This window comes from Peromyscus eremicus, chromosome 3, assembly GCF_949786415.1.
Source record: "Peromyscus eremicus chromosome 3, PerEre_H2_v1, whole genome shotgun sequence".
Classification (NCBI taxonomy): Eukaryota; Metazoa; Chordata; class Mammalia; order Rodentia; family Cricetidae; genus Peromyscus; species Peromyscus eremicus.
In genome coordinates this window covers 33,932,736-33,960,010 of record NC_081418.1, presented here as the reverse complement: position 1 = coordinate 33,960,010, position 27,275 = coordinate 33,932,736, and the positions used below count along the sequence as shown (strand labels likewise).

The 27,275-nt window shown below is 42.0% G+C and overlaps 1 protein-coding gene across 1 annotated transcript in view; it reads right to left on the bottom strand.

Annotated features, from left to right (window-relative positions):
• Cped1 (cadherin like and PC-esterase domain containing 1) overlaps positions 1-27,275 on the bottom strand; it is a 273,880-nt gene that overhangs the window by 230,842 nt on the left and 15,763 nt on the right. The window contains exon 2 of the mRNA XM_059257422.1: positions 14,533-14,716. Coding sequence (XP_059113405.1) covers positions 14,533-14,716 — 184 coding nt within the window. The remainder of the gene's footprint in view (positions 1-14,532; positions 14,717-27,275) is intronic.

Here is a 27,275-nt window from a genome sequence, read left to right as displayed (position 1 = left end):
ATATGGGTGCTAGGAGCTCCCATAACAGATGAGCTGTCTCTCTTGAGTAAAAGCTGAGGTTGAAAGAGAGAGAGAGCATGAGAGAGACAGAGAGAGAGAGAGAGAGAGAGAGAGAGAGAGAGAGAGAGAGAGAGAGAGAGAGAGAGAGAGAGAGAGAGAAGAGGAAGAAACAGTGAGAGAGTGAGAGAGAGACCTTGGAAGCCACCTCATCTTCCTGTATGAGCTATAGTACTTTGGAGGTAGGGTGCCTATAGCAGCTACTTTTATTGTTTCATTAATAAATAATGCTCAGGAGTCAGATATTACGGTATAAACCTGATAGATCCACAGAGCTATGGAGAAATGATCAGCTGACCCTCCTCTCCATTTTCCCAAATTGAATATTTCCAAGCCCCTCCTTATTCCTTCCTGTGTCTCTCTAGCCTCATCTGGGTCTACCAAAATCTCTATGGTTTTTCTAGCCAGCTAAAGGTGGACTCTACCCTCTGAATCAAGGTTTAACTCCATTGGCTGTCTCAGAGTGACAGTACAAACAAATCTCCTGCAACATTTCCTGCTGTGGGATATTTGTACAATGTGTGAAGGTCCACTGCTGTAACTGGTATAATGAAAAGCTGAATGTCCAATAGCTAGGCAGGGGGAGGTATACACAGGATTTCCAGGGAAAGAAAGAAAGAGAAGAGTTTAGGTACAGAGGAGCTGCCAGAAGATGCAGAACAAGTCAAAAATACAAAATAAAAAGAATGTGAAAAGCCACATGGTAAAACATAGATTAATAAAAAAAACAGTTTCATTTAAGTTACAAGAGCTAGGGGACAAGCCTAAGCTATAGGCAAAGCTTTCATGATTAATTAAAAGTCTTGGTGTCATTATTTGGTTGCTGGCTGATGGGCCAGAGAAAGACTGGTTAGATATGGTGCCCAACGTGGGGCATGTATTTCCACATAGGTCCTGAGAAAACTTTAGAAAAGGAAGAAGGTCCAAACATGAAAACACAGAGCCAGACGTGGCTTCCTAGTCCTGCAGTCTCTCAGGTGGTCCACATCTATAGAGACACGGTTCAGGCTACTACCTGCAGGCTTGAGCCAGCCAGGACTATGTGTGAAGCCCCTCACAGGTTTAATGGGCCAAGAAAAGCTTTAAATAGATATTAATGAAAAATGGATATAGATAGTCATAAAAGAAAGAGAAATAGTTTTAAAATAACAAAATAAAGTCTTTTCAAAAAGAATAAAGGAATACAGAATAAATAAGTCACTTAAGGATGAAAAATATTATAACATGGAGTTTGGACCTTTTATTGTGCTTTGTTAATTTAAAATTTTTTGAATGTTTAATGAACAGAGAACGACAGCTACTGAGAGATATTGGATTGTAGAAGGGACTGCCGAATTAAACCAGCCTATACACTTTAGGGATGCCTTGGCTTCTAAATAAAAGTTTGAAAAGGGGAAGGTGTTGTGTTGAGGGAGAGGTTTTGCCTTTGTTTCCAAAGGAAATGAAAAGCAACGGATTCCTTCAAAGTAAATAGAGATCAGATTTGACCAGGGGAGACCTCCTGAAGATCTTGACTATGGATATGAGGGAGGAAGACAGAAAAGACTATAGAAGAGATGATGTGTATGCTGATCCCTCTACATAGAAACAACTCTGGGACTGGATAAGACATGATAAATCTTATTGGTTACAGAATCCTCATGACTTAATATTACATGCCATGCTTTCACATGGCATGGATAGAGATTTGATTATACAGTCCAAACAGACTTATAAAGTTAACAAATGCCTTTTACCTGCTCAAACATAAAACAAAAAATCATCTACAGCTGACTTGTACATACTGCACATGCTATACTTGTTAATACAGATATATATGTTACCTTTAAAGGTTTATGTGTTTAAAAAAACCCCAAAACCAAAAAAAACAGACACCAATAAAGACAAGTAGCCTAGGTGATCCAGTTTCTCAAAATGCCTCTGTTGCAGTTTCTTCAAAATTCTGCATCCAAAACAACTTCAAAGCTGCTAGCTGAGATGGTCCAGCCTCACAGACTATCCAGCCAAAACTTTAAATGAGCTCTGCACTTTCCCATCAAACAGAAACTAAGAAAAAAATACAGCTAGCTTCCCAGGACTTGACCACTATCCCAGTTTTCTCAGGGTCCCTTAAAGATGTCATCACCCCCAGACACAGGAAGCAGTCTAGAGGACACACACTCACATTCCCAAGAGGTGGGGTGGTTGGTTTTTGGTCATTTGGTGGGTTATGGATGTTTGTCATCATTTAGGGGGGTTGGTTGCAAATTGTTACTTGTCATGGTAAGGGGGGAAACTAAACAAGAGAGGTTAGATTCAAGGATCTCTTTCTGATAAGAAAAAAAGGCAATATAGGAATGATAGGAAAAAAGGGTAGATTATTGAATCTACTTTAAACTGAAATATAACTATAATTCTCAAATATTTACTTACTTATCTATTTCTCAAATTCTTAACCTCCCTGCCATCCCCACTAAGTCAGATCCCCTAAGAGTTGAGCTCACAGTCTGCCAGTTAGCTAGTCTTCCAGACGGTTCCGCTGTGTGCCAAGTCTGAGATCATGACACTGCCAAGTAAGCAGGTACTGCGGTGGACCTCGGCCAACATACGTTCTTAGCAAACGTTCAGAGCAAAAGGATCTCTGGTGATCCATATGTGGCACTAGCCAGTGGAAATGCAAGCCCGCCCCACCAGAGACCGCTCTGTCCTTTGTGTCCTTAGTCACTGCTTGGTCATTCTGATAAGAAAGTGGAATGCTAACAAGGTTTTTTAAATTCCAAGAGTTCTCTGTTCTAATGGGAATATTTTGTTACATAAATGATAAGATTCATATATGCCTTTCATGGTTTGTTTTTTCCAAGAAAGAACTGGAAGCTGTTGAGGTTGTGAAAACATTACTATTAACTTGTTGGAGACTTTGTTTCTTGGGAAACAGAAATACTCGGTTGCAACAAGGTTCCAGGGAGCCTTCACTAGGTGAGGGGTAAGTTCCGGTCTTCAGTTAGCTGTTTGTAGATGGGTCCCTGAGCACAGCAGGACTTGTTGTCATCTGGCTAAGTCCCATCAGTGCCAATGACTTCACCTTAAACTAAAGAAAATGGTTACTTTATCAATGTACATGTAGGTTTATTTCTTTCAATTATATACCCATTGGAGTACATGTAAGACGTGATGCTGTACAGAAAAGCATGTAAGTGGGTAATAAAACTTTCCCAGTTTAAGTTGTTTATGTTACAGAAAGAAAGATAAAATAAACATGTGAGATTATTTTAAAAATAGCACAAAACATTCTCTAGGCATCAGAGATGTATGGATGAAGTATGAAGAAGTCTCAGATAATTGGTTTACTATTTCCACTTTGAAGAACACTTATGGGGAAATTCATGTATTCTCTTAGAGTTTAAGAAATTACATACAGGAAATGCTATGGTCTGTATATGGTTTGTATGTCCCACAAAAGTTTGCGTATTGAAATACTGGTCCTTACTGTAGTGGAGGGAAGTGGTTTGAAATATTTATAAAGTGGGACTTGTAGGAAGTCCTTAGGTCAAGTGGGAGACAGCCTTCAGAAAGGATGTAGGAACCAGTCTCTCACTAGCTTCTTGTTTTAGTATGTGACCCTTCTATTGGAAACAAACCAAAATCAACCAAGAACAATAAGAACTAGATTTATACAAAAGGTTGTCCTAGGAAACAAAATCCTGAACAGCAATGCCATGTAGAAAGCTTTGAAATGTGATCCAGTAAATTGCTATAGTTCACCATTCTAAATACATGCGAATGTCATTAGGGAAACTATTTTATAAACTGATGGTATCTACCTCCAATCCCTTCCCAGCAAATTCTTATTTAATTTCCTTCAGTGTGGGCTGGGTATTGGTTTAAACTATTTTAATTTCCCTAAGTTATTCAAAGGTGTGGGTAGGCTGGCTATGGCAAGGATTTGGAAGCATTAGACATCCTGGCTTTAGAAATCCCTATATGCCAAGTTAGAAAATACTGGTTTTACTTTACTTTACAAATGAAGAGGAACACACAGAGCAGCAAAGCAAGTGCAGGGTGGTGGAACCCTGGCAAAGGCACACCATACAGGGATCAGTGACAGACAAATGCTGTAGAGGAAGGATAGAGAGAGGCTGACATTGATTTGTAGACCCCGAGAGGTAGATGGAATATAGAACTAAGTGCATAAAAATGTCAGACAAGAGCAGCAGATATTGGTGGCAAGATAGCCCATTTTGTGTCACACATGCCCAGGTAGGGTACCAAATAAATAATGTCTGACAGGCACCTAGGACTGTTTGCCTCTCAAAATTCTGCCTGTAGAAGGCAGATTAGGATTTAACATTTGTTTGTTTGTTTTTTGTTTCTTGAGACAGGATTTCTCTGTGAAACAGTCCTGGCTGTCCTGGAACTTACTCTGTAGACCAGGCTGGCCTCTAACTCATAGAGATCGGCCTGACTCCTAAGTGCTGGGATTAAAGGCCTGAGCCACGCCCACCTGGCCAGGATTTAACATTATATAAGAATTACATTCAATAAGCAAATCATTGAGCTTACAAAGTAGAAAAAAATTTTGATGAGACATCAAGACAAGGAGCAAAAAGATGGTCCAGATAAATGTCTTGAAGAATACCTATATTTGGAGGAAGAACACAAAGAAGCGGGTGTTTAAAAGATAAAAGAAACAGTATGACTTTCTGTAGTGGCCTGTTATCTCCAAAAAGACGGTCCTTTGATGAAGGGTGAGAGCTACAGCTCTTTATGGGTATAAGGATAAATATTTAGAAGGTAGTTAGGAATTGTACTGGTTTAGGAAGGTGGCAGTGGTAGGCTCTCCTCTAAGGTCCATGACCTCATTAGGCATAGGTAGTAGACTAACTTTATAGTACCAGATGTTATCTATCTCCTGTTTAGTGGGTTTAAGTCCACTTAGACAGCTGTTGTTTACTGCCAAGACAGAAGTGCCACTACTGCACTGGGAGGGATATCTTGCTGTGCTGGTCATTGTTGTGGTTCATAGGTACAACAGTTGGGTTCCTAAGTATGACATATTATTGATTGATTTCCTCCCTGGGCAGCTTGCAGAGGTCCTTCTAGTACTGTAAAAGCTAATCCTAAGGGAGGAGCATTTCAGGTCAATTTCAGTTTGATTCCTCTGGGTCCTGTGTTTGACGTATGAGGTCTCCTCAACAGTGGGAGTTACTTTCAACTTTTGGAAGATAACCAAGAGAAACAGAAATAACCTACATTGTTTTGGGAGTCTCTTAGAGTTTCCTGACTACTGTTTAAATGCAGAGAACAACTGACCATAAGGTGTCCAACCCTAACTGATACATCTACAACAGAACCCTTATGTCTAAGTACGGTTCGGTGAACATCATGGAAGAGTGAGCCAGAAGACTGAAAGATCCAGAGGAACAGGAAGTCCACTGTGAGACGGTATCTTCTAGATATGACAGAGAAGCCATACCCGTGAAATCTCAATAATATGACTGCCTCAATGAGACCCAAACAAAAACAACACCAACTGATTTGTCAACATGGATAGGAAAAAATCTCATGAGGTACCAAACCTAGATGATGAGTGCTGATAGGGGGAGAATTCATGTTCTGCAGGTGTGAGACTCTAATTGGTTATCTAAGACCAAGTGGCCAGCTATAAAAACATATACATATAAGCAACACTAAAACAAAAAAGAAATTGGAAGAAACAAGCTAAGGTGGCATGGATGATTCAAAGAAAAAAAGGCCAATAAAATTAATAAAATGTCTGCCAGCTAGCCCCTCCCCAGGGCAAAGATGGTCTTCAATCCATCATAATTCACCAGATTTGACATTTCTAGGATCAGATTAAGAGAACTGAGAACTTATCTCAGTGAATTTGCATCAATGCTTAGTTTTATATTTTTAAAATAATTATATAAATTTTAAGATACACTGATATTATACACTCAAATCTGTCCTTATACCAAAATAACTCATAAAGGCAGTGTCAGAATTTTGCATCAAAATCCTGTTTTTTGGTGAAATTTGAAAACATGCTTTCAGGTGGTCGGTGTGGTAAAAACTCAGCTCAGGTGCCAAGCTTCGGCAGGATTACCAAAGAGCAGACATCACTTGCCCACAGCTCTGTTTCCTCTGCTGTAGGTTGGACAGCAACAGAGACTCTCTGAAGACCTCTTCAGCAAGAAAAAAATGAAACCTTTGAAAGGACATCAAGGAGCGATCTTAATTAATTTGAGGAAGAGAGTCTAAAAGGAGAATGATATACGCCGTTTCAACAGTTTTATGATACTGAAATTAAAAAGTAAAAGTGCTACACATATTAACAAGGAGCTCCGGGAATATGATATGATGTTGCCAAACTCCCCAAACTGAAAAAAAAAAAAATAGTTCAAATATTTCAGGCATCGAAGCACTAATGAGGCGATTAGTGAATCCTCTTTAGTGAAATGAGCACACATTATTTGGCGTTCCAGTGTCCCCATCAGCTAGTGCATAAACACTGTCCCTTGAAAGGTCCCAGATGAGGGTTTGTTTTTCTTTCTGGGAGTCTTTCCTCAATCTAAATATACACGGATACTATTTATTTTTGCAAATTACATCTGCCATTTCAAGCCGTTTAGTCTAGGGCAAAATCAAACAAAATATTTAATTTATTTTTCTAAATCTCCCATTCTAAAGTTATATGAAAAGAATAATGCCTTGAAATAAATTATTTATAAAAAGTTCAATGTTGTATCTTTAAAAAAAAAAAAACCCTGTAGGTAGCGGGGAAGTACATTGAACAAAATAGTTGAGAGAATATATCTTCAAAGTATTATAAAATAGTTCCCAGCTTTGGAAAATTCACATACCCAATCTGGTTTCTATGAAGATCAAACAATTACAAAGGAGCAAGGCTTGAGGGAGAAACACCAGGATTTCAGTAAACATCTGGTTGCTATTTGCTTTTCAAGAATGAGTTCACTTAAGGAAGCAGTTTTATTTTGACCGTGCTTTTACAAGAGAAAGGGAGAGAGAGAGAGAGAGAGAGAGAGAGAGAGAGAGAGAGAGAGAGAGAGAGAGAGAGAGAGAGAGAGAGGGAGGGGGGCTGGCTTTTTGTTTCCTTTGTACCGTGGAGGGTAAAGGAAACATCAGAACAGGGGTCACTCCAAGCTCAACTTTGACAAATAAGTAAGGTTTTTGCAAAATTAAAGTAAATTGAACTTGAGTTAGTATAAACAAGTCAATGCAGTTAAGGTTGTATAAGCAATTTCTTGTGCTCCACTCTGCCAATTAAAGAACAAATTCTGTTTGGCTGTAAATACATCAGTATTTCCATATGCACTGAGGAAAATAACAATAAACCTGGGCACACAATTACTGAGTGTCATAATACAATAAAATAGAACAGCATAGCTTTATAAGTTTCTTTGATTCAATTTCTTTCTTCCTTTATTTTTAAGCCCTGGTTTGATTAAAGTTCAGAAGCACTTCCGATACTACCCTGAGCCCATTACTCACATAATAAAAAACGCATGTGAGATATATTCTAGGTGAAACGTCGACCAGGCAAAACACACTGCACCTTTTTAAATGTGACCTTTACTCACTTGTCTTCCTGCTAAACAGTTACACAGCAAATTAAAGTCAGGAGAGCAGCAGGGTGCAGGCGGGGGGTGGGGGAGGAAAAGGAGTGAGAAGTTCCTTAGACCCTCAAGTTTTAAGTTATCAGTGGAGGCACCTGCAAGGCATGTGCACGAACACCCAAAGGGGACCAGCTCCAAATTGGAGCCAGACTAGTGATTTCCCATCCCCTCCTCTCTTTCAGTTTTCTCTTCTGTCCATACAATGCCAGACTGAAGCTAAGACTAAAAGAAATGTGCTGGTTTAAATTCTCTCTCTCTCTCTCTCTCTCTCTCTCTCTCTCTCTCTCTCTCTCTCTCTCTCTCTGTGTGTGTGTGTGTGTGTGTGTGTGTATGTGTGTGTGTTATTGCATCATTAGCTGGAAGGTGGTCATTTACTAGTCTTCCTACACCACGCAGCAACTCGTCTGCATCGCAGACTTGCTTCTGTTCCACCCAAACTTTTCAACCGTGAGAGATGGACTTTTCCTTTAGGACAATTCTGATTGGGTTAAGGATGCTCGTCTTTAGTCTAGAGTTACTACAAGCAAGCCTTGCATTACAGCCTTTCATTAAAAATAGGAATGCAAAAATATTGGTTCGGCTACATGAGGGCCTCCCAGAAACAGCCTTTGTGATTAGAATACTATATATATATTTTTTATTTTCTGATTCTTGCTGCAGTCTGATTTCTGCTGCAACTGGAAAAATATGTCTTCTCCAAAGATCCATAAATAATTCTGGCTTGACAAAAAAAATATATATATTCTGCCAGACTCTTTTGAACATATTACTTGGAGTCTACCCTGGAAGCAGGTCAATAACTTGGAGAAAATATCTATTCTCTTTTAGGCCACTGTACCATTCTGTGAATTAAGACTTTGATTTACTAAACAGTACCTGGTATGAAATTGAGGGATTTGATGGTGCCTCTGTTTTTTGCTTCAGTGAAGAATATGTTATGAAAATCCTAGCTCATAAAATATGTCTTCTGAAAAGAAAGTATCAGAACTGCACACAATGAGTCCTTTACAGATGGGCCCTGGGGACGAAATGGAGGTTTGGACTACTTATTCTTGTTGCTTTTCTAGGTTCACAAAATCAAAAGCTATATGCTCACTTTCATGTTCTCTTCCCTGGAAAATATCTTTAGGCAATAGCATTTGCTACCTTGTTTTACAGAATAGTAAGCATTCAGAGAATTAACCATCGTATCTGAGTATGTGGCCTCTACAAACACCCTGGTCTCTCGGCTTGAGTTCATAGTGTCCATTTATCCATCCAAAGTTTAAGTATCAGCATCTCAGTACGTTTGAATTTGTCTAGCCTCTCCAAAAGTCAACAGGCAAAGATGAGAAGAGACCCTTGGAAATTCCCTGGCCAAAGAGTGCAGTGGTTTTGAATCTGGACTTAGAAGGCGGCATATGACATACAGTTCTATGGACTGCCATTGTTACATTTGTGCAATTTGTGTCCCAGCACCAGGTTAGCCCATGAGTAGAATATCAGTGTTCTTCTAAGGTTGTATAAGAAGAAGAAGAATCTAAGCCAAGTGTGGAGGCACATGCCTATGATACCAGGAAACTGAGGTCGGTTTCAGACCAGCCTGGGTCGTGTAGGAAGCTGGAAAGTGTAGCTGTAACATTTGTTCCTTTCAGTTGTTGTTCTGGATCTTTGGAGGTTTAACAGCAAAACTAAGCCCACAGTATTGTAGCTAAGAAGGAATATCCAATATGGGTCCTAATCTTATATCTCCATTATAGTACCTGTGTGTACAGTATGCTTTACTGCAATCCATAGAATTGTTTCTGGGTGAGGGTTGTTGCAGTTTAAAAAAACAAGTCATCTCAAACCTAGGTTCCAATTGTCAGCTCGTTATTGGATCAAGCTACATCCATTGATCCCTCCGGCTACATCAGTCAAAAACTTTCCCATAGAGGTACAGCAATATACATTTTAGGGTGTAGGACCATACAATGCACATTGCAACTGATCAACTCTGTTGTAGCCAAACATGACGTGAAAACAAAAGAATGTGATTGTGTTCCAACAAAGCTTTGTTTGCACAAACGGCCACTGGACCAGATTTGGCCAACCTTAGCAAGTAAGGCCTCTCCCTTTTTTTTATTTCTTCAGAAAACATTACACAGAAAATCCCTCATGCAATTGTATAAGAAAATATAATTGTTATTTCAATTCTGTGGCTTTGAGATCAGCTTTGGTCTGTAACACACAGAATGTGCAAGTATAAGATGTATTTCAGAGTTGAACAGGGGTTACATACGCACTGCTCTTCAAGCACACATGAATAATTCTGATCCACTATAAAAACTACTCTGAGTCCCTTGGGCCACATTTTATTTAAACTTCACGTAAGGAGTAAGGTTTAAAACTTTTAAAAAACATCTATTCTCTTTTAGGCCACTACGCATCAAAGTGCTGATTTACTAAATAGTGCCGGCATGCCGGGAGAGAGAGTAAATGGGTAGTACGTTCCTGTTCCTCTCCCCCTTAGAGAATTATATGCTCCCCTGAATGCAAGGACATATGCTCTATTTTTCAAAAGCCAGGGATTGGAAGGCCATGAAAATACACTCTCGGTCTGTGACATTTTGTAGGCTTAGCTCTAAAAGGACCATTGTCCTTGTGCTGTTCTCAAAACCAGTCTAAGGATGAAAGACCGACTATAAACACCCACACTCTTAAATGATAAGCAACTCAATGGCACAGCAGCAAGCAGGCTTTTGTGTGGTTTCCTTTCTAAGATGAATCCTGAGAACTGTTGCTCCTTGATCCTGTCATCTACCCCTGAGATCAGTGTCCCTGACATGGCTGCACATAAGAATCACATGGATATGTTCTCAGCATATATGAGCTGCGCCCCATTCCAGAACTATGAATGAGATGAAATGCTGGCAGAACTTTCATTTGCCTCTTCTCAAATGGGGCTGGAGAAAGTGATTAAATCCATTTCATGTGCTACTTGGAAGTAAATATCACAACTGCCTTTAACAGAGACCCAGAGCCGAAATGACTTACATTCATATGACTATGAAAGAACCCATATTCGTTCCCAGTGGAGCATCAACTTCTCTTATGCCCCTAGCATGGAATTAACCCCCAGGGAAGGAGGATCCATAATGTTCATATCATAATTTAGGAACTGAAATTGCCAACTTTTTCTTTCAAGGGGTATTTATTAAGAAATAGAATTAAAAAACCAAATACACACACACACACACACACACACACACACACACACACACACACAAATAAAATACAAAACCCAGGACTGGGGAGATGAGTCAGAATGGTTAGAACTCCCGGAAGGATGGGAGTTCTATTCCCAGCATACACATGGAGCTCGCAACTGTCTATAACTCTAGTTCCAGGGAATCTGACGCATCTTTTGGCCTGTAAGGGCAACATTCACACACACACACACACACACACACACACACACACACACACACACACAAAAAAAAAAAAACAACAACAACCCCAGAACAATAACAAAAAAACCCAGACAAACAAATACCAACAACAACAAAATGTAGTTACTCTACCAGCATGAATGATTATATTTAAAAGTAGAATGCTGCCTGTCTGGCCCATGACCCTTTTTATATATTTTTCTAACTTTTATTATTTTTATCATCCTATAAAGGCTTTGAAAAAATGACTCTCAGCTAGAAAAAGGCGCAAAAAGAGAGGTCAGCAGAGTGATTGGGGTGAAGTCAGGACAAGAGAAAAGAACAGGTAAAAATAATGTTTTTTTTTTTTAAAGGAAAATAGGTCTCGTACTTACTTTCCTTTGTACATGAATGCATTTTATCAACCCGTCAAACCTGCTCCTGTGCCCTCTGCAGCATTGGTGGGGTGGGGAGGGGGGGCATCTACTTTTGTTTTAATATCATGCTTTCGTATTGTAGGTTAGCACCAAGACTAAAGGGCAATGGCAGAATAAAAGGCATGCAGGACAGAACTCCAGGTCCTTCTGAGTTGTTGCCACTGCCAAGCTGCTCAGCCTGGGGGGCACGAGTTCACACGCATTTGCGTAGCTTCCTTCTCTGCTGATGCACCCGAGGTAAAACAGCAAGACAGTCAGCCGGGCACCAGCAAAGGAATCATGAGAATTTCATTCTGAAAAAAGTATTTCTGTAGTATTTACAGTTCAAATGTAGCTTATAGGTTAAATTGGTGGTCATATAAAATAAGCTGTGATTTCCTTTTTAATTCCACATGTGATACACGTTAGATTAGAATCACAGGGCTATTTTACTTCAGGTATTATCTCCACAGTGCTCCACAGTGAAAAAAAATTAAAAGTCAAATCTACAGACCAAAATCAATTTCCATACTTCAGATATTGTGAAATTGATCCTTTTGCTGGAGGCACTAGGTAACAGAGTAAGAGAATGCTAAACTGAGCTGGAAAGATGTTTTTAAAGCTGGCAGAATGTGGGAAAGGAAATTGAATCATCATCTACACGACAAATGCTAGTGTCACTACACAGTTATCGCTGGTCATCAGGCTCAGCAGCAACTCCGGGTGCCAGATTCTATTGCTTCATCTGCCTTTGCACTTTCATAGTACTTGGAAGCCGCAAAGCCACCCTCCCTATTCTGTGTCAAACTGACCCACAGGCATCAGGAGAAAGAGGTGATGCAATCCATCTGTTTTGCAGCTGGAGAAATTTAAAATTGAATTGAAAGTGAAATGCACAGATAATCCACATTGTATCCATACTAAGTCGGGGCAGCATCAAGATGTAGTGGGATATAGGGATTTCAGACCACAATAGCATGTCACCAGGAACACGTGGCATGATGCCGGGAATGCTGGTGACACAGTATTCTAGTCTATTCTATTCTAACGGGGTTTTGATGACGGCACTTCCAAATGCTCTGCGCCTTTAGCTTGTTCCCTTGTAATAGAACAAACCCAACAAAACTCAAAAGAGTTCACCACAACTTTGTTCTCAGCTCTTATCAATATTCCAGGGCTTGTGTGCTCCTCCATGTTTTTCTTACTTGTAGGCAGAGGTCTCTGGTTTGGATTTCTAAGCCACTCCTACAGGACAGAGACCAGTATGCTGCATTCACAGAGGCCTGCCTTCCAAACGGTACTCTCAACACCTGACCATTGTCTTCCCTCTCATCAAATGATCTTCGTGGGTTCTACTCCCTGAGAGCTTCATCAGCCAAGGGTGAGGGTGATTGGGGCCAAATATCATCCACCCTTCTCAGACACATCTTTCCAATGTTCTTTCACCCCCACAGGCCAGTAAAGGGATAACACACTGAATGAGAAGCAAGCTTGTTACCCTCGTTACAGGAGAATGGGGCACCAGAATCTGACTATTCTCTCCCAAAGAAAACTACCTTTGAAAAAAAAGCAGTGAATTCAAATTGTTTCTTTTCCCTTTCTTATGGAAAAGAAGGAAAATGCACGCGCGCGCGCGCGCGCACACACACACACACACACACACACACACAAAACTTTCCATATTTGGGGTCCCACTTCCATAAATTCTACTTTAACAATTTTTTTTTTTTTTTTGGTTTTTTTGAGACAGGGTTTCTCTGTGCAGCTTTGTGCCTTTCCTGGAACTCACTTGGTAGCCCAGGCTGGCCTCATACTCACAGAGATCTGCCTAGCTCTGCCTCCCGAATGCTGGGATTAAAGGCATACGCCACCACCACCCGACTAACAATTTTTTTTAGTTCTCACATGTGCATTGAAAGTCAACAGTTTTTTTTATTGTCATTATTCCCTGAATAATGCTCTATGCATAAAAATGATGTGTGCTATATGTATGTTGTATTAGGTATTATAAATGATCTAGAAATGATTCAAAATATGTGTGTGGGGTGGTTATTTGCAAAGACTACACTATTTCATAAAAGGGGTTTGGGTGTCTGCAGGGAGCCCTGGAGCCAATCCTCTGTGGGCACTGAGGGATGGCTATATTGTGTCTTCATAAAAATGAAAATGTGACTAGCTTATGCTGAATGCATAGTGTGCATCACTGTATCTCCCATGAGTTCAGTGCAGGATAATGAGCCACAAGAGACTAAGGCAGCAGAGGGGCAAAGAAGAAGAACACAGGAAATGAGCGTGGGACTCAGGGCCTCCCATCCATCCTTCCCTCACATCGTTATGGTCCATTTCTTCCCAGAAAGACTCAGTCTCCATTCATGTTTCTTCATTTTAGTCAGGCAGTGACAGAGCATGTTGAATAAGGTCATGAATACAGAGTATAGTGTGGGACCTGCCCTGTGTTCAGCTCTTGGGGAGGCAGTAGCTGCTACTCATTTTGTTCTCTCAACCTCCTTCATGTACTCAATTTTCTCTCAAGCAATTTTATAACAACTTGTTTCTTATTTTTCTCTTCAAATGATAGAAATGAAAATACTTGATGACTAATGGCATGTATAATAAATGTCCTCACCACTTTCCTATTTAGAACCATTTGTGAATCCCATTTCAACTGGCTTTGCAAAACAATTTCCAGCACATTCTACTTGCCATCAAATGAAGTGGCAATTTTCTTAAAATATGGAGCAGTTCAGTACTAGAAAGAATATGTATTCACATACATAAACATAAACATTTTTAATGTAGCATTTAAATATGAACTATGTGACTCCAAAATGCTACCAAAATGCAAACAGAATCATTTCAAGAATAAAGAGATCTAACTAAAGCAAATTGAGAAAAGGTAATAAAAAGAATCAAAGAAGCTGAGTGTATACGATATGAGATATTTGATCATGGATAAAACCTTGTTTTGTGAAATAGTTTGATAGGAAGAAAATTAGCAGCATAGTCTAGAACGTGTTCATATGTGGAGTAACTCTGAGAGTTACTTATTATTCTGACCTTGATCCAACGGCTCCAGATCTAGGCCAGCACCAGGTCTTTCTTCAACAGTGACAACACTGTAGCCATGCTGGTCAAGGAGGTGCTGGTGCATCTGAAGCTCTGCTCTGCTGTAGGAAAGGGGCCTGAAGAGGATAGCCCTTCTGCTGCGACTGCCAAAGTGTGTCTCAATGGATTCTTCAACCTAAGAAGAGAAAGAGGGCATCAAAATCCAAGGTGAAACAGCAGTATCTTCCCACTTGAAGGGCATCATCAACACAGGCCAAGGCCGTTCAGAAAGTTATCCTTCCCATTTCCTCTAGGAATGAAACACAGCAGATTTCTATTCACTGACAAGGACGACGGCAATCTCAGGCAAGCACTGAAGGTCAACTGAGCAGCTCTCACTGTTAGGGAAAGATGAATGTTTAAAACCACAGAGCTCCGTCGGGGAACCTGCTGCCTAGAAAGACAGGGTAGCTGAAAACATAAATTAACAGTAATGACTGTCATCAAAGGAGTCCCAACTCAGTACTTTTTAATCAGACTTAGGCAAATCTGACATAGGACATGGACTCAGAGAGGACAGGGACACTCTTGAAAAGACTCAGAGCTGAAAGGCTGCCAGTGCTGTCCGTGATGGTGAATATTGATAGCCAACTTGACAGGACCCAGAATCACATGGTAGACAAAGCTCTGGGCATGTATGCAAGGGAGTTGCTATGGAAGAGACGACGCTGACAACCTAGCTGCAAACTATTGCTGTCTGCAAATGTGCAGACCTAGCCTAGTGAAGTACAGGATACAAACATGTCACCCTGTTCTTGCTAGCACCATCTATGTGGTCTTTGACAATATCTTTCTTCTGGGTGCTATGAAGGTGAAAGAGTTAAGACGTGCAAAGTACTTAGAGCCATGCTTTCCATACAGCAGGCACTGTGTCTGTAAATAGTAATGTATCATAAAGAGTGAGGGGCCCAGAAAATGTTCTGAGTTTGAGCTGGGTGGGACACATGCAAGGGTGCTGAGTGTAGCCCGAAGCAACAGAACACAATCCCCTTCTGTGCATGGTACTTTGGGAAAGACACCCTTAGGCAGTGATTCCTCCATGCTAAAGAATATTGTGTTTTGTGGATGAAGAAGTTATCTGTCCTAGTTTGCTTCCTATTTGTAATAAAGAACTGACAAAAACCAACTTGGGGAAGAAAGGATTTAGATTACAGACGATAATCCATCACCGGGGGAAGCCAGAGCAGACACTCAAGACAGGAACCTAGAGGCAGTAACTACAACAGAGACTGTGAAGAGACACTGTTAACATTTAGGCATCTGTACTGGCCTGCCCTTAGGGTCCTGACAGGATATGTCCTCTGCTGCAGCCACTAAGAGCAACCCCTGTGCACATTCACTACATTTTCCTATAAAAGGCAGGCCTTGTCCACCTCTGGTTTCTTTCTCTTCCTACGCTCTCATCCCCAGAGCCCGGTCTCTGCCCTTTTCTTTGCCCCCTTTCTCCCCTCCCCTCAATAAACCTCCCATGTGGGCCCTGTTGTATGGCGTGACTCCTTCCCGCCACTTTTGAAATACAGCATTTAGTGCCAAGACTCAGATGGACTCTCCCAGCAGTCTGAGATGTGCCAAGATCCTGGAACCTGGTCTGTCCCACAAGCCCTACTTTCCCACCTAACAGATCGCTGGGACTCTCCATCCAACACCAACAATTGCTACCCCCTCCCCCTTCTTCACTTCTGGCCATTTCCCGTGAGTGAGGCTTCGTTTCTCAAGCACAGCCCTCGCCTTCTGGATTTTCTCGAAGTCCTGGAACCAGGCCCATCCGCCCCCTTCTATTTTGGATGAGGATCCACTGATGAGCCTGTGCCTCCTCACCAGTCCTGGCTGAATTTCTGGGACACTAGAGATTCCAGCCCTTGGATCTTCTCTACCTCACTCATGGAAAATGAGCCTACCCCCATACCTACCACCTGACTTAAGGGCTAAACTTATCCGCCTTTGCCCTAGTACACCTTAGATATCAATCCAAATGGCCATTTACTGGCACCCCATATCCCAGTATTTCACCGGGACCTTTGCAACTTCTGCCAGCCAGCCATAGATGGAAGGGTGTACCCTGTTTTCAAGCTTTTCCCAAGCCCTTCTCTCTGTTCTTTCTTCCTGCTTTACTCCGCTCCTGCTAGCTGGGAAGCCTGCTCCTGGGCCTCCTGTTAAGCTGCATGTCCCCTGCCCAGCCTCTGCCAAAGCATCATCTCCTGTCTCCAGAGCCCTTTCCATGGCATGCGCACGCACCCTTTAAACGTGCCCGCCAGACAGAGCATGTTCTCTTTGACTGTCTCTTGCCTCTTACTCCTCTCCTTGCCTCTCTTGTCCTTTCTTTTCTCTGGCTTCTCTTCCTCTTGCCTGCCTGTCGCTCTCAAGTCCCCACTCCAATGCACCCTTTCACTCTTTGGCTCTCCCCCTCCCAATAAACCTCTCGCACTAACTGTTGTGTGTGGCGTGTTTGCTGAGCGGCATACCTTGGCAGGGCCCGCCCAAGGTACCCACTTGACGCTAGTAACTTATCTGCACCCGCGGATCTGCTGGCTTCCACCTGCAACAAATCCGCTTTCTCATTCACAGACAGCTTTGCCTTCCATTCAGTACCAACAATTGATTTTCCGGTGGGGCTACCCACCTCTGACCATTCCCTTCGATGTGAGACCTACCTCAGTATTCTTTGGACTAGGCAGTCGGGGAACAGAGAAAGAATTCTCCACTTTCTTTCCCTTTCTTTGCTCCAAGACCTGCTTGTCTGTCTCCTCTCTCTCTCTCTCTCTCTCTCTCTCTCTCTCTCTCTCTCTCTCTCCTCCCTCCCTCCCTCCCTCCCTCCCTCCCTCCCTCCCTCCCTCCCTCCCTCTCCCTCCCTCCTCTCTCTCTCTCTCTCTCTCTCTCTCTCTCTCTCTCTCTCTCTCTCTCTCTCTCTCTCTCTTTCTCTCTGTGTAAGTGTCCTGTCCATTTGCTGCAATGTGTGAGGTGAGTCTGAGATAGAGGAGCTTCATCTGGCTCAGCACACACTGGTTTTCCCTTTCTTTTACTTTATTCAACTCCTGTTTAGTGTGTGTGTGTGGTGTGTGTGTGTGTGTGTGTGTGTGTGTGAGAGAGAGAGAGAGAGAGAGAGAGAGAGAGAGAGAGAGAGAGAGAGAGATTTGGATTTAACCCTATATGTGTAAATATAAGCTGGGTTCTTATATATGTGTATGTAACTTGGATTCAACTCTGTGTATATGTGTATGCAACTATTGTTTTGAAAAACATATTTTAAACGGCAACCACTTGGCTCTCCTCCATATCGGCTGGTGACTTCATCATGATTTTTTTGTGAGCTCCAGGGAATCAACTTGGCTCCACCTCGAACAACATCTTGCCAGGTCCAAGTGGTGCCAGACAGTTCCACAGACCCTGGACAGTGAAGTGAAACAGCCAGCTACCCCAGGACATGGCCAGCACCCGAGTTTTCTCAGGGTAGACATCCCTGATAGACATCCCCCAGGTCAGCAGGAAGGAGTTTCGAAAACACCCGCCCTCGTCCCTGCCTCACCTACTACCCCTTTATCACTCCTCACCTTTTTATAATAAACAAAAGGGAGGAATGTTAGCATTTAGGCATCTGTACTGGCCTGCCCTTAGGGTCCTGACAGGATAGACCTCAGCTGCAGCCACTAAGAGCAACTCCCGTGCAAATTCACTACATTTCCTTATAAAAGGCGGGCCTTGGCCACCTCCCGACTCTTTCTCTTTCTCATCCTTTGCTCTCTTCCCCAGGGCCCAGTCTCTGCCCCTTCTCTCCCCTCCCCTCAAGAAACCTCCCATGTGGGCCCTGTTGCATGGTGTGACTCCTTCCTGCTGTTTTGAAATACAACGGACACTGCTTAGTGAACCACCTGAACTGGGTTGAGCTCTTCAACTATTAATCAAGAAAATGCCCCCACAGGCTTGTTTATAGGCCAGTCTGTTGAAGGCATCATCTCACTCAAATTTACCTCTTCCCAAATAACTCCAGTTTGTGTCAAGCTGACAAAAACTGACTAGCACACTATTTAAACTCCAAGAATTTATCTGCAAACTGGGACATGATTCCCGAGAAAATGCAATTGCATGCAAACTTATAAGGAGTGTCTGGAACTGAGCATAGGCTGTGTCTTTTGATAGGCATGGGATTATAGGGAATGTGTGGCCCTCACCAGGCCAAAGTAAACAAACAGGCGTCTGGGTAAAAGGGGAGACTGCGCTTCCAAATATATCAGTGACACTCAAGTGAAATACGAGGATCCCTTCTTGCACTATTTTTTCCCTAACCACAGGATGCTTCTCTCTATTTCAGCTGGCCCAAGGACGGGGATCGGACACGAGCAGAGAGTATCTTAAACTCTTCAGTCATTTTCACTTTGAAAGCAACCACTCATCATTTTCACCAACCAACATCAGCTGAAGGAAGAGCAGTGTACCTTTTACCAGCACATCTTATTACTGGACACAATTTTAAATAGTGCAGAAGTTCTGGCTGTGTTTTATTACAGCCTCCCTTAACTTGACCTAAAATTCGAATTCACTTCTGAAACTATAGCAAATAACGGAAATGAGATGGTCAGTAAAACTGTGTTGTCCTATCCTGTAGTATAAACTGCTCTTGACCTTGTAACATTTAGAACACACTGTATCAGCAGAGTGGCCCAATACCACAGGGCAGGGACAGTTTTAGCTAGTCCAATGACAGGTGCACATGCTTCATAAGTAAAACAGAAACTGTGTAAACAATTAGTCAACTGTGCCAACAAATGCTGGATTATCAAATTCAAGAAGCAGCACTGGGGAAAATAAGCTTGTGATTACACCTTCAGTTTCAAAGGCCTATCTTCAGTGGAATCCCGCATTTAGCCACTGTTCTCCACTACAACTTACCTGTGGGCTCACAATCCTGCTGACCAGAATTATTTGCCTATCTTTCTTATTGAGAGATTTGCAAAGTTCTTCCTCAGAAATCACTTTGCTAGACTACCTGAGAGCCTTTTTATAGATGAGCACATTATTTTTACTGGAAAGACTTCAAAATCTGAAATCTTTATATCATCTTAGGTAAAGCGAAGGTGGGTTATTGTAATAAAATACTAAGAGTATTTGATGGGGCAATGAAGAGCAAAAGGAGAGATAGAATGATCATCAAAAACATGGACTTGAATTCTGGCTCGGCTGTTTGCTTGCTTTACATACTGGGTCAAGTTTTTTAATCTGTCCACATGCGAGGGATCTCATATGTGCAGCTAAAAGAACAAATCCTACCTCATGAGCTTGTATTGGAAAAAAATGAAGTTTGATATGAAAATGTCCAATAACACTGAATGATGCTAAAACATACATAAATTTGAACTATAATATTGTATTATAGCTGTGCCTTTACATTAGGAATTCTATAAGTGGATAAGGTTTGGTCTCTGTCATGAAAGGTATATTAATAATAAATTATATATTCATATGCTAGCTATTTTATAAGGGTCATTTCTTATTCAAATAGAAGTCTACTTTTATTAAATTATTATGTGCACTTTTTCTTTTTTATTGAAAAAAGTTGTTTCATAGAACATATTTTGATTATGGAGTCTCCCTCCCCCAACTCCTCCCAGATCCTCCCCACCTCCCCACCTCTCCAAATCCATGCCCTTTCCTCCTCTCCTTAGAAAACAAACAGAAAAACAAACAAGCAAAAATCCAAACAAACCAGAAAAAAAATGAAGAAACAGACACACAAACAAAATACATAAAAATTCAAAATCAGAAATCATAGAAGCAAAAGTCCAGTAAGCCAAAACTGCCCAAACAAAGCAACATGAGACAGAAAGTCTACAAAAATCCCATTGAGTTGGGTATGTGTTGGTCATCTACTACCGGGCATAGGGCCTGTCCTGAAACGTGCTTTAGATACCCAGTAAGACTCCAATGGAGAAAGCTAACTTTTCCTTTGCAAGCCAATGCCAACTGCAGATAGCTTCTTGGTTGGGGTAGCAGCCCAAGTCCACTTCTCCCTGTCTGTGCTGCGACTCCTTCTAACTTGAACGTGTGCAGGCCCTGTTCTAGTTGCTGCAGAGTCCACAGATGGAGTAGTCCTGTCGGGCCTGGAGGACATTGTTTCTCCATAGTGAGCCATCTCTCCCTGGCTCTTAACAATCTTTCCATCTCCTCTTCTGCATAGCTCTCTGAGCCCTGAGGGAAGGATTGGGATAAAGATTCCCCATTTAGGACTGAATGTTCTAAAATATCTCACTTTCTGCACATTATCCAGTTGTGAGTCTCTCTCTGTGTTAGTTCTTATCCACTGCAAGAAGAAGCTTCTTCTCTGATGATGGTTGAGCAAGACCCTGCACTATGGCTATAACATTGTTAGGAATCATTTTAGTGCTGTGTTCCTTTAGCAGAAGAGCATTTGGTTTTCCTGCAGGCCCATGGTCTATCCAGTCTTAGGTTCTTGGCCATCCAAGCAAGTGGCCCAAGTTCCAGCTCATGGAGTAGGCCTTAAATCCAATCAGAGAGAGGCCGGTCACCCACACAACTTCTGTGATATGTGCATTTTTGTGTGTGTGTGTATGCCTGTTTCCCTGCATTCATGTGTGTGTACCACATGTATACCTGGTGTCTGTGGATGCTGGGCATTCAGTTCCCTGGAACTGGAATTGCAGGTAGTTTTGATCTGCCATGTGGGTGCATGGAACAAAACCCGGATCTTCTCTAAAACTGGAATGTGCTTTTAACTATTGCTGCCCAGCCCCTGTGCACTGGTTTTGAAAACAGTTATGTACTATTGAACCAGGGGAGGAGCAGAAGAGCTTCCCTCTACTGTTGGCTCCGTTAGTGTTTCTTTCATAGAAGTAACTTCTTCTTTCCTCCTTCCCTCCCTCTCTCTCTTCATTCTTTTATTCCTTTCAATGCTGCTTTTTGAATTTTTATTTGATCTTTTCTTTGAAATTTTCATACATGTATATGATGTATTTTGATCATACCCACCCCTTTACCCTGCTCCAACTTTCTCCAGACCTCCTCCACACCCTCCTCACAACTTCATATCCTATTTTTTTTCCTTCATAATCCTGAGAGTGAAATGAAATCTACCTGTACGTCTACAGGTACAGTGCTACCCTGTGGAGCATAGGCAGTCTACTAGAGGCCATACCCTTGGCTTTCCCTCCGCTAGCACTCATCAACTGCCAGTAGTTAGCAGGTAGGGGTGATTCTTCACGAGCCCCTCGCTCATCCATGGTTGATCTTGTTCAGGCAGCTACAGCTGCGGGCGGGTCATGAGTGTAGCAGCCATGTTTATGTCCAGAAGATCTTAATTTGCAAGAGTCTCCCTGACCCCATGCTCTGACAATCTTTCCACACCCTCTTCTGCAATGCTCTCTGAGACTTGCCAGGAGGAAATGATGATATTGCTGTGCTGTCTAGGGCTGAGCATGTTACAGTCCTTGTTCTCTGTCCTTGGACTAGTTGTGAGCTCTATGTTAACCACAATGTATTACAATAAGATGTTTCTTTGATGAGGGCTGAGAGTTGCACTAACCTATGGATAGAAAGATAAATATTTAGAAAGTAGTGTGATACTATGATCATTTATCAAAACAATGGTAGCAGATTCTCCCCTAGAGTGCAAAGGGTCATTATCTCTAATACACATGAATTATTTGTTTGTTTACTTATTGTGTTCACTGCCTGCCTCCCTACATCAGAAGGGAAATAGGTTTGTGTCTGGTTGAGTTCCCTTTTGTTTTCCCAGCCTAAGGACAATATTTGGCACAAAAGATGCAATAACAAATATGTTTTGAATGGATGCATGTAAACATCTTCTACTTTAATATGTTGGCAATGGAAAGTAGTTAAAATTTATATCAAGGAACACATTCTAATAGGATTTTGTATTATAGCAATAATAGCAAGAATGAGTTTGCATTTGAAAAACACAATCAATTTACAGTAAAATACTGAGTAAAGAAAATATTCTTAATGTATTTCTCAGTTACCTTCAAATTCTTCACCAGAACTTACACAAACCCAAGAAATACAGCTCTTTAAAATATTGTAGGGCCAGAAAATAAAACTTGCTTTTTTTTCACATGACAAAAAGACTTTTAGGTGGATTTATTGAAGTAACTGTATATTTATGAGAACTTTTGATGCTTAAGTACAAATCATATCAAAGGCTTTGGATGCATGTCATAGATGACTAGAAGTTAAATTGCCTTTTTGGTCCAGCCTTTTGGCATTTTAAAAATATCACAGAGTTCTATCATAGTGAATTATGTTTTAATTTTTCCACTATAAGAATAAAATAGATTCTTTTCCCCCTTGGGGAAATGTACACTTATTTAAGAGAATGTAGGTAATAAAATGGAAGGGATTTTCCAGGACACATATCAAACATATTTTTACTTAAAAATCTAATTGCAAGACAATAAGAACCCAGCAGGCTTACTGGGCTTGCTGGGAGAGACTTCTCAGAGTGTCTCCTGACCAAAGATGGCTCAGTGGTAGCAGCACTTGATGACCAGGCCTGACAACCTCAGTTTGATCTCCAGAAGCCATGGAAGGAGAAAACTGACTCAGCAAGGTTGTACTGTGATCTCCACACACACTTCGTAGCATGCACACGTGCCCCTTCATACACATACTAGTAATAAATAAAGAAGGTTTAAGTGAAATGTCAGTGACTCTTACAGCAGATCCAAGTGACTCTCCAGTTGCTCACTGGATGGCCACATTTTTTCAGAGCAAAGGGTCTTTGGGTTATACTACTAAACTGTATCTTGGAGTTATTTTGAAAAAAAAAAGTTATTTTGGAGAAAAGGGTTATTTTGACTCAAGTATTCAGTATAAAGTCAGCTGGCTTCATTGCTTTTAGGACAGTAAAGCAGAACACTGTGGTGGGAGCTTGTGTTGCAACAAAGAGGCTTCCCTCATAGAGGCGAGTAACCCACAGAACACCAGAAGGCCTCTGCCACCAGTTCTAACCGCACCGAAGTCAGGCAAGGCCCAGTCAGAAGGAGCTGGGGAAAAAGGGATCTCTCTCACTTGCTCTGGCTCTCTCTTGCCCTCTTTCGCCATTCATTCACTAACCTGTTTGATATTTTTCAAGCATGGAAGTCATGGTGCTAGATTCTGGGAAAGGCAACAGTGAAAGGCTTAGTGAAGTTCCAGGCCTTGCTAAGGATGTCCAGCAGTAAGTGTTTGATGGAGTTGAGCAACGTGACTTCCATTGGAGACAGTGATTCTGGTCTGCCAAAGAATGGCTCCAGAAGGACCCCTCTCGGGTGGCATGGCATTGCTGCTCATCTATCTTGTGAATGTGACATGTGAAAGTAGACAGAGACCATTATTCAAAGCAGAAAAAAATGGATGAGAAAAGAAATCGAAAGACCCTTGAAGGTCGGTACCATGGTCCTTCTTTATTGTAAGTGGCAAATATAGTCAAGTAAGCAATAAGAAATAGCTGGAAATGGTGAGTTTCTAGAAAAGGGTAGTGGCAGTATCACTATGGGCTTGTTAAGCAGCCAAGAGGAAACCCAGACCTGATAGTCAAGATGATAAAAGTTGACCAGTTCATGCTGATTTTTATAGGCAGGTCTGACTTTAATGATTCCTCCCACTAAAAGACACAACATGGAAAGGGGAGCTGAAGGAACAGGCAGAGGAAAGGCATTCCTTGTTTTACTGTTTTCTGGGAGTATGAGTGTCTGGATAGGATTCTAGAAGGTCAGACAGACTTTGACTATCTAAATCACAAGATTTCCTAAAACCTAGAGGCTAGTCTCATGTCATACAGAAAAGGGATTTTAAAACTGTGTAGGTGGGGCAGTAACCCGAGTGACTCTGCAGGAAGGGAAGAGTGAACCCTTCACTGAGGTGGCATCTCACCACAGAGGAAGCCTGGGAAAGAACTGTGAGGCTGAGCTAGTGACTGTGCTCTGGGGAGCCAGGCTTGGTGAAGTAGAGGCAGGAGGAGGCAGAAAGCATGGTCAAATCCTATTCCAGGAATGCTTTGGGACATTCAGTAAACAGCCAAGTATATCCAAACCTACTAGTTAAAATAAAGGACAGAGCTGGGGGAAAGGCAGGGGACAGTAGACACAGCTGGACCAAGCTATTTGCACAAATATTTGTTGATAAGTGATGCAAGCTGTATGTGTCCTGGAGGACCATCTGAAATACTAACATCTGGAGAACATGATATGATGTTTGCTTATCAGGAAAGGCCACATCTATAGAACATTAAGTACGCTACCTGCAGGTAATGGCTAAAGGTTTCCCAGGTCACTCTACCCAAACCTTTGGAGCCACATGGTGCCTTCCTGCAGCGGGTCACACTGTACAGTTGCTGTGTTTGGGGAAAGGAAGAGAGCAGAGAATGGAGAGGAGCAAGCTGCAAGACGAAAGGAAAAAATGCGTGAACGAAACAGCTTCTAAGCCTGCAAACTTCAGCAAGGACACACCATGCTGTGTGAGGCGTCATGTCTGTGTCCACTGGCTCCTCCTGCAGGATAAGGCCCACACACAGTATGGATCTTGGATACAAGAGAAATTCAAAAGGATGCCAAGAACGCAAGAAAAACAACTTCTCCTTGAGGCCTTCCCTGGGTCCTGCCACCCACCGTATCTCTGTTTCCACTGAGATGGCCCTCTGTTTCAGGCAACACCAAAGAACTTATCCCATCTCCCTTCTCTGCTTTTCCAAAATTCCGACTCCCCCTCTCTCTTCCTCTCTCTGTTTTGAAAGTAATAGAAAGCCTGTTTCCAGCCCCCTTTGGAAGGGATTCCTCAGGCTAATCCAAGACTCCTTGCCTTGAGATGCCACCCACCATGCACAGCTGTGGGCCATCAGTTTTCTGCTCACTATAACTCTGCAGACATAACAAAGGCCCAGCAGAGGGGATAAAAACACAGCTATAACTGGGAGGTGCTGGTCAGATAGCTTCCTCCAAGACAGCTTTAGGAAAAAAAAAACAAACAAACCAAACCAAAACAAGAAACTCTCATCGAGAAATGAGATCGGGAGGGAATGCGCTTGGCTGATTTGTAGCTACTCTGTACTGCGGAGCAAATGAAAGCCATTCCTTTCCTGAGCATCCCACTTTAGTCTCTCCACCTTCCTTCCGTCTTCTTCCTCTACACCCCGACGCTTCCCTGTGCTACTCCTTTGAACTCCAATAAAATTGAACAGAAGTAGGAAGTCGGTTTCTTTGCAGCCCAAGCCCTGGTCACACCAGCTTATGTCAGAACAAAAGCTCTCCTCCGGCTGACTTGGCGGGTCCTTCTTGCCCTCTGAGGTTCCTTAGTGTCAGCACTTCTTACAGGGCATCGTCCGTAATAAAGAAAATGTGGAACTGACAATCCACCCTTGTGAAATAACAAGGCACGGACAAGGAAAGACCTTGTTCTTTTGAAATATGTTAAAATAATAGCAAGTCTCTGTCCCCTGGTGCCTAAACAAGGAGTTAATTCAGCCACTCAGCCTTAAAATAGCAAGTCCCTCCAAAGTGAATGGAACAGAAAGGAAAGGCCACTGGGGCCATTGCCACAACATCAGTACCTAAGCACCATGCGGTGGCCAGAGATCTTCACAGATGCCTGATGCTCCGGATCTGAGTTTGAAGCTTTTCCAGCAACACCGAAGGCCTGCTGAGTTGCAAGTCTCCAAGTCTCTCTCTAATTCCCAGACCCCATTCATCACCTTCTCTTCTCTCTCTCTCTCTCTCTCTCTCTCTCTCTCTCTCTCTCTCTCTCTCTCTCTCTCTCTGCCTGAGGCTCTCCACTCTACTCATCTGCCCTCAGCACATCACCTCCCATCTTTCCACTCACGCCACTGACAGGATCAAAAGATGATTCATATGGAAGCCTGCAAAACGTACAGTCCTTCACGAATGTAGAACTTGATTAAATAAATGCCTTACAAAGAGGTTGTAGATAACAGTCCCTCTTGAAATAATAAATTTCAATAATAACCCTACAAGTTTTGAGACTGTCTATTCATAGGGGTTCTGTCAGATTACAAGCTGAAGCATCAAAAAACAATCACGGAATTACATTAGTCTTGAATTTTAAAAACATCATACTAAGAATATTGTAAGGAAAAATATGTCTTTTTGAATATCACACATATTTAATGGGCATACATACTTCTTAGATTTAGAGGCTAGACAAAAAAATGGGCAATTCATCCTTAATTGTATGTAAATATGCTTTAATTTTCAATTTTGTAATAATATTCTGTAGGTAAATTCACACATTAGGATGTGAAAAGCTACACATTGAACATTACGTCCCCTGCTATGGCTTAGAAATGATGGTCACTATTGGATAATCCGTGGACCTTCCCACAGTCTCCATTCATTCCGTTCCCGGATGCCGCAATGCCAGTGTCCATTTCAGTCTTCTTTCTCTCCCTCCTATATTACCAATGACAAAGCTTGCTGCCTATGTTCCCACTTCCGGTCCTGTTTATCTCCCCAACTGTCCTAGGCCTGCTATCCTCTCTGCAGGTCACCTCTGCTGTGGGTCACCACGAAAAAACGCATGGCAGCCAGCCTGGAATCTCTTTCTGGCATTAGAGCACACGTGTTCTCCTCTGGGCAGAGTCCAGCCTAAGGAAGCACCTGCCGGATATGAGTGTAGAATTCAAGCACTGACTTCGGGATTGAGAGATTTTTCTGTCCACTGTGTACCATATTTATACC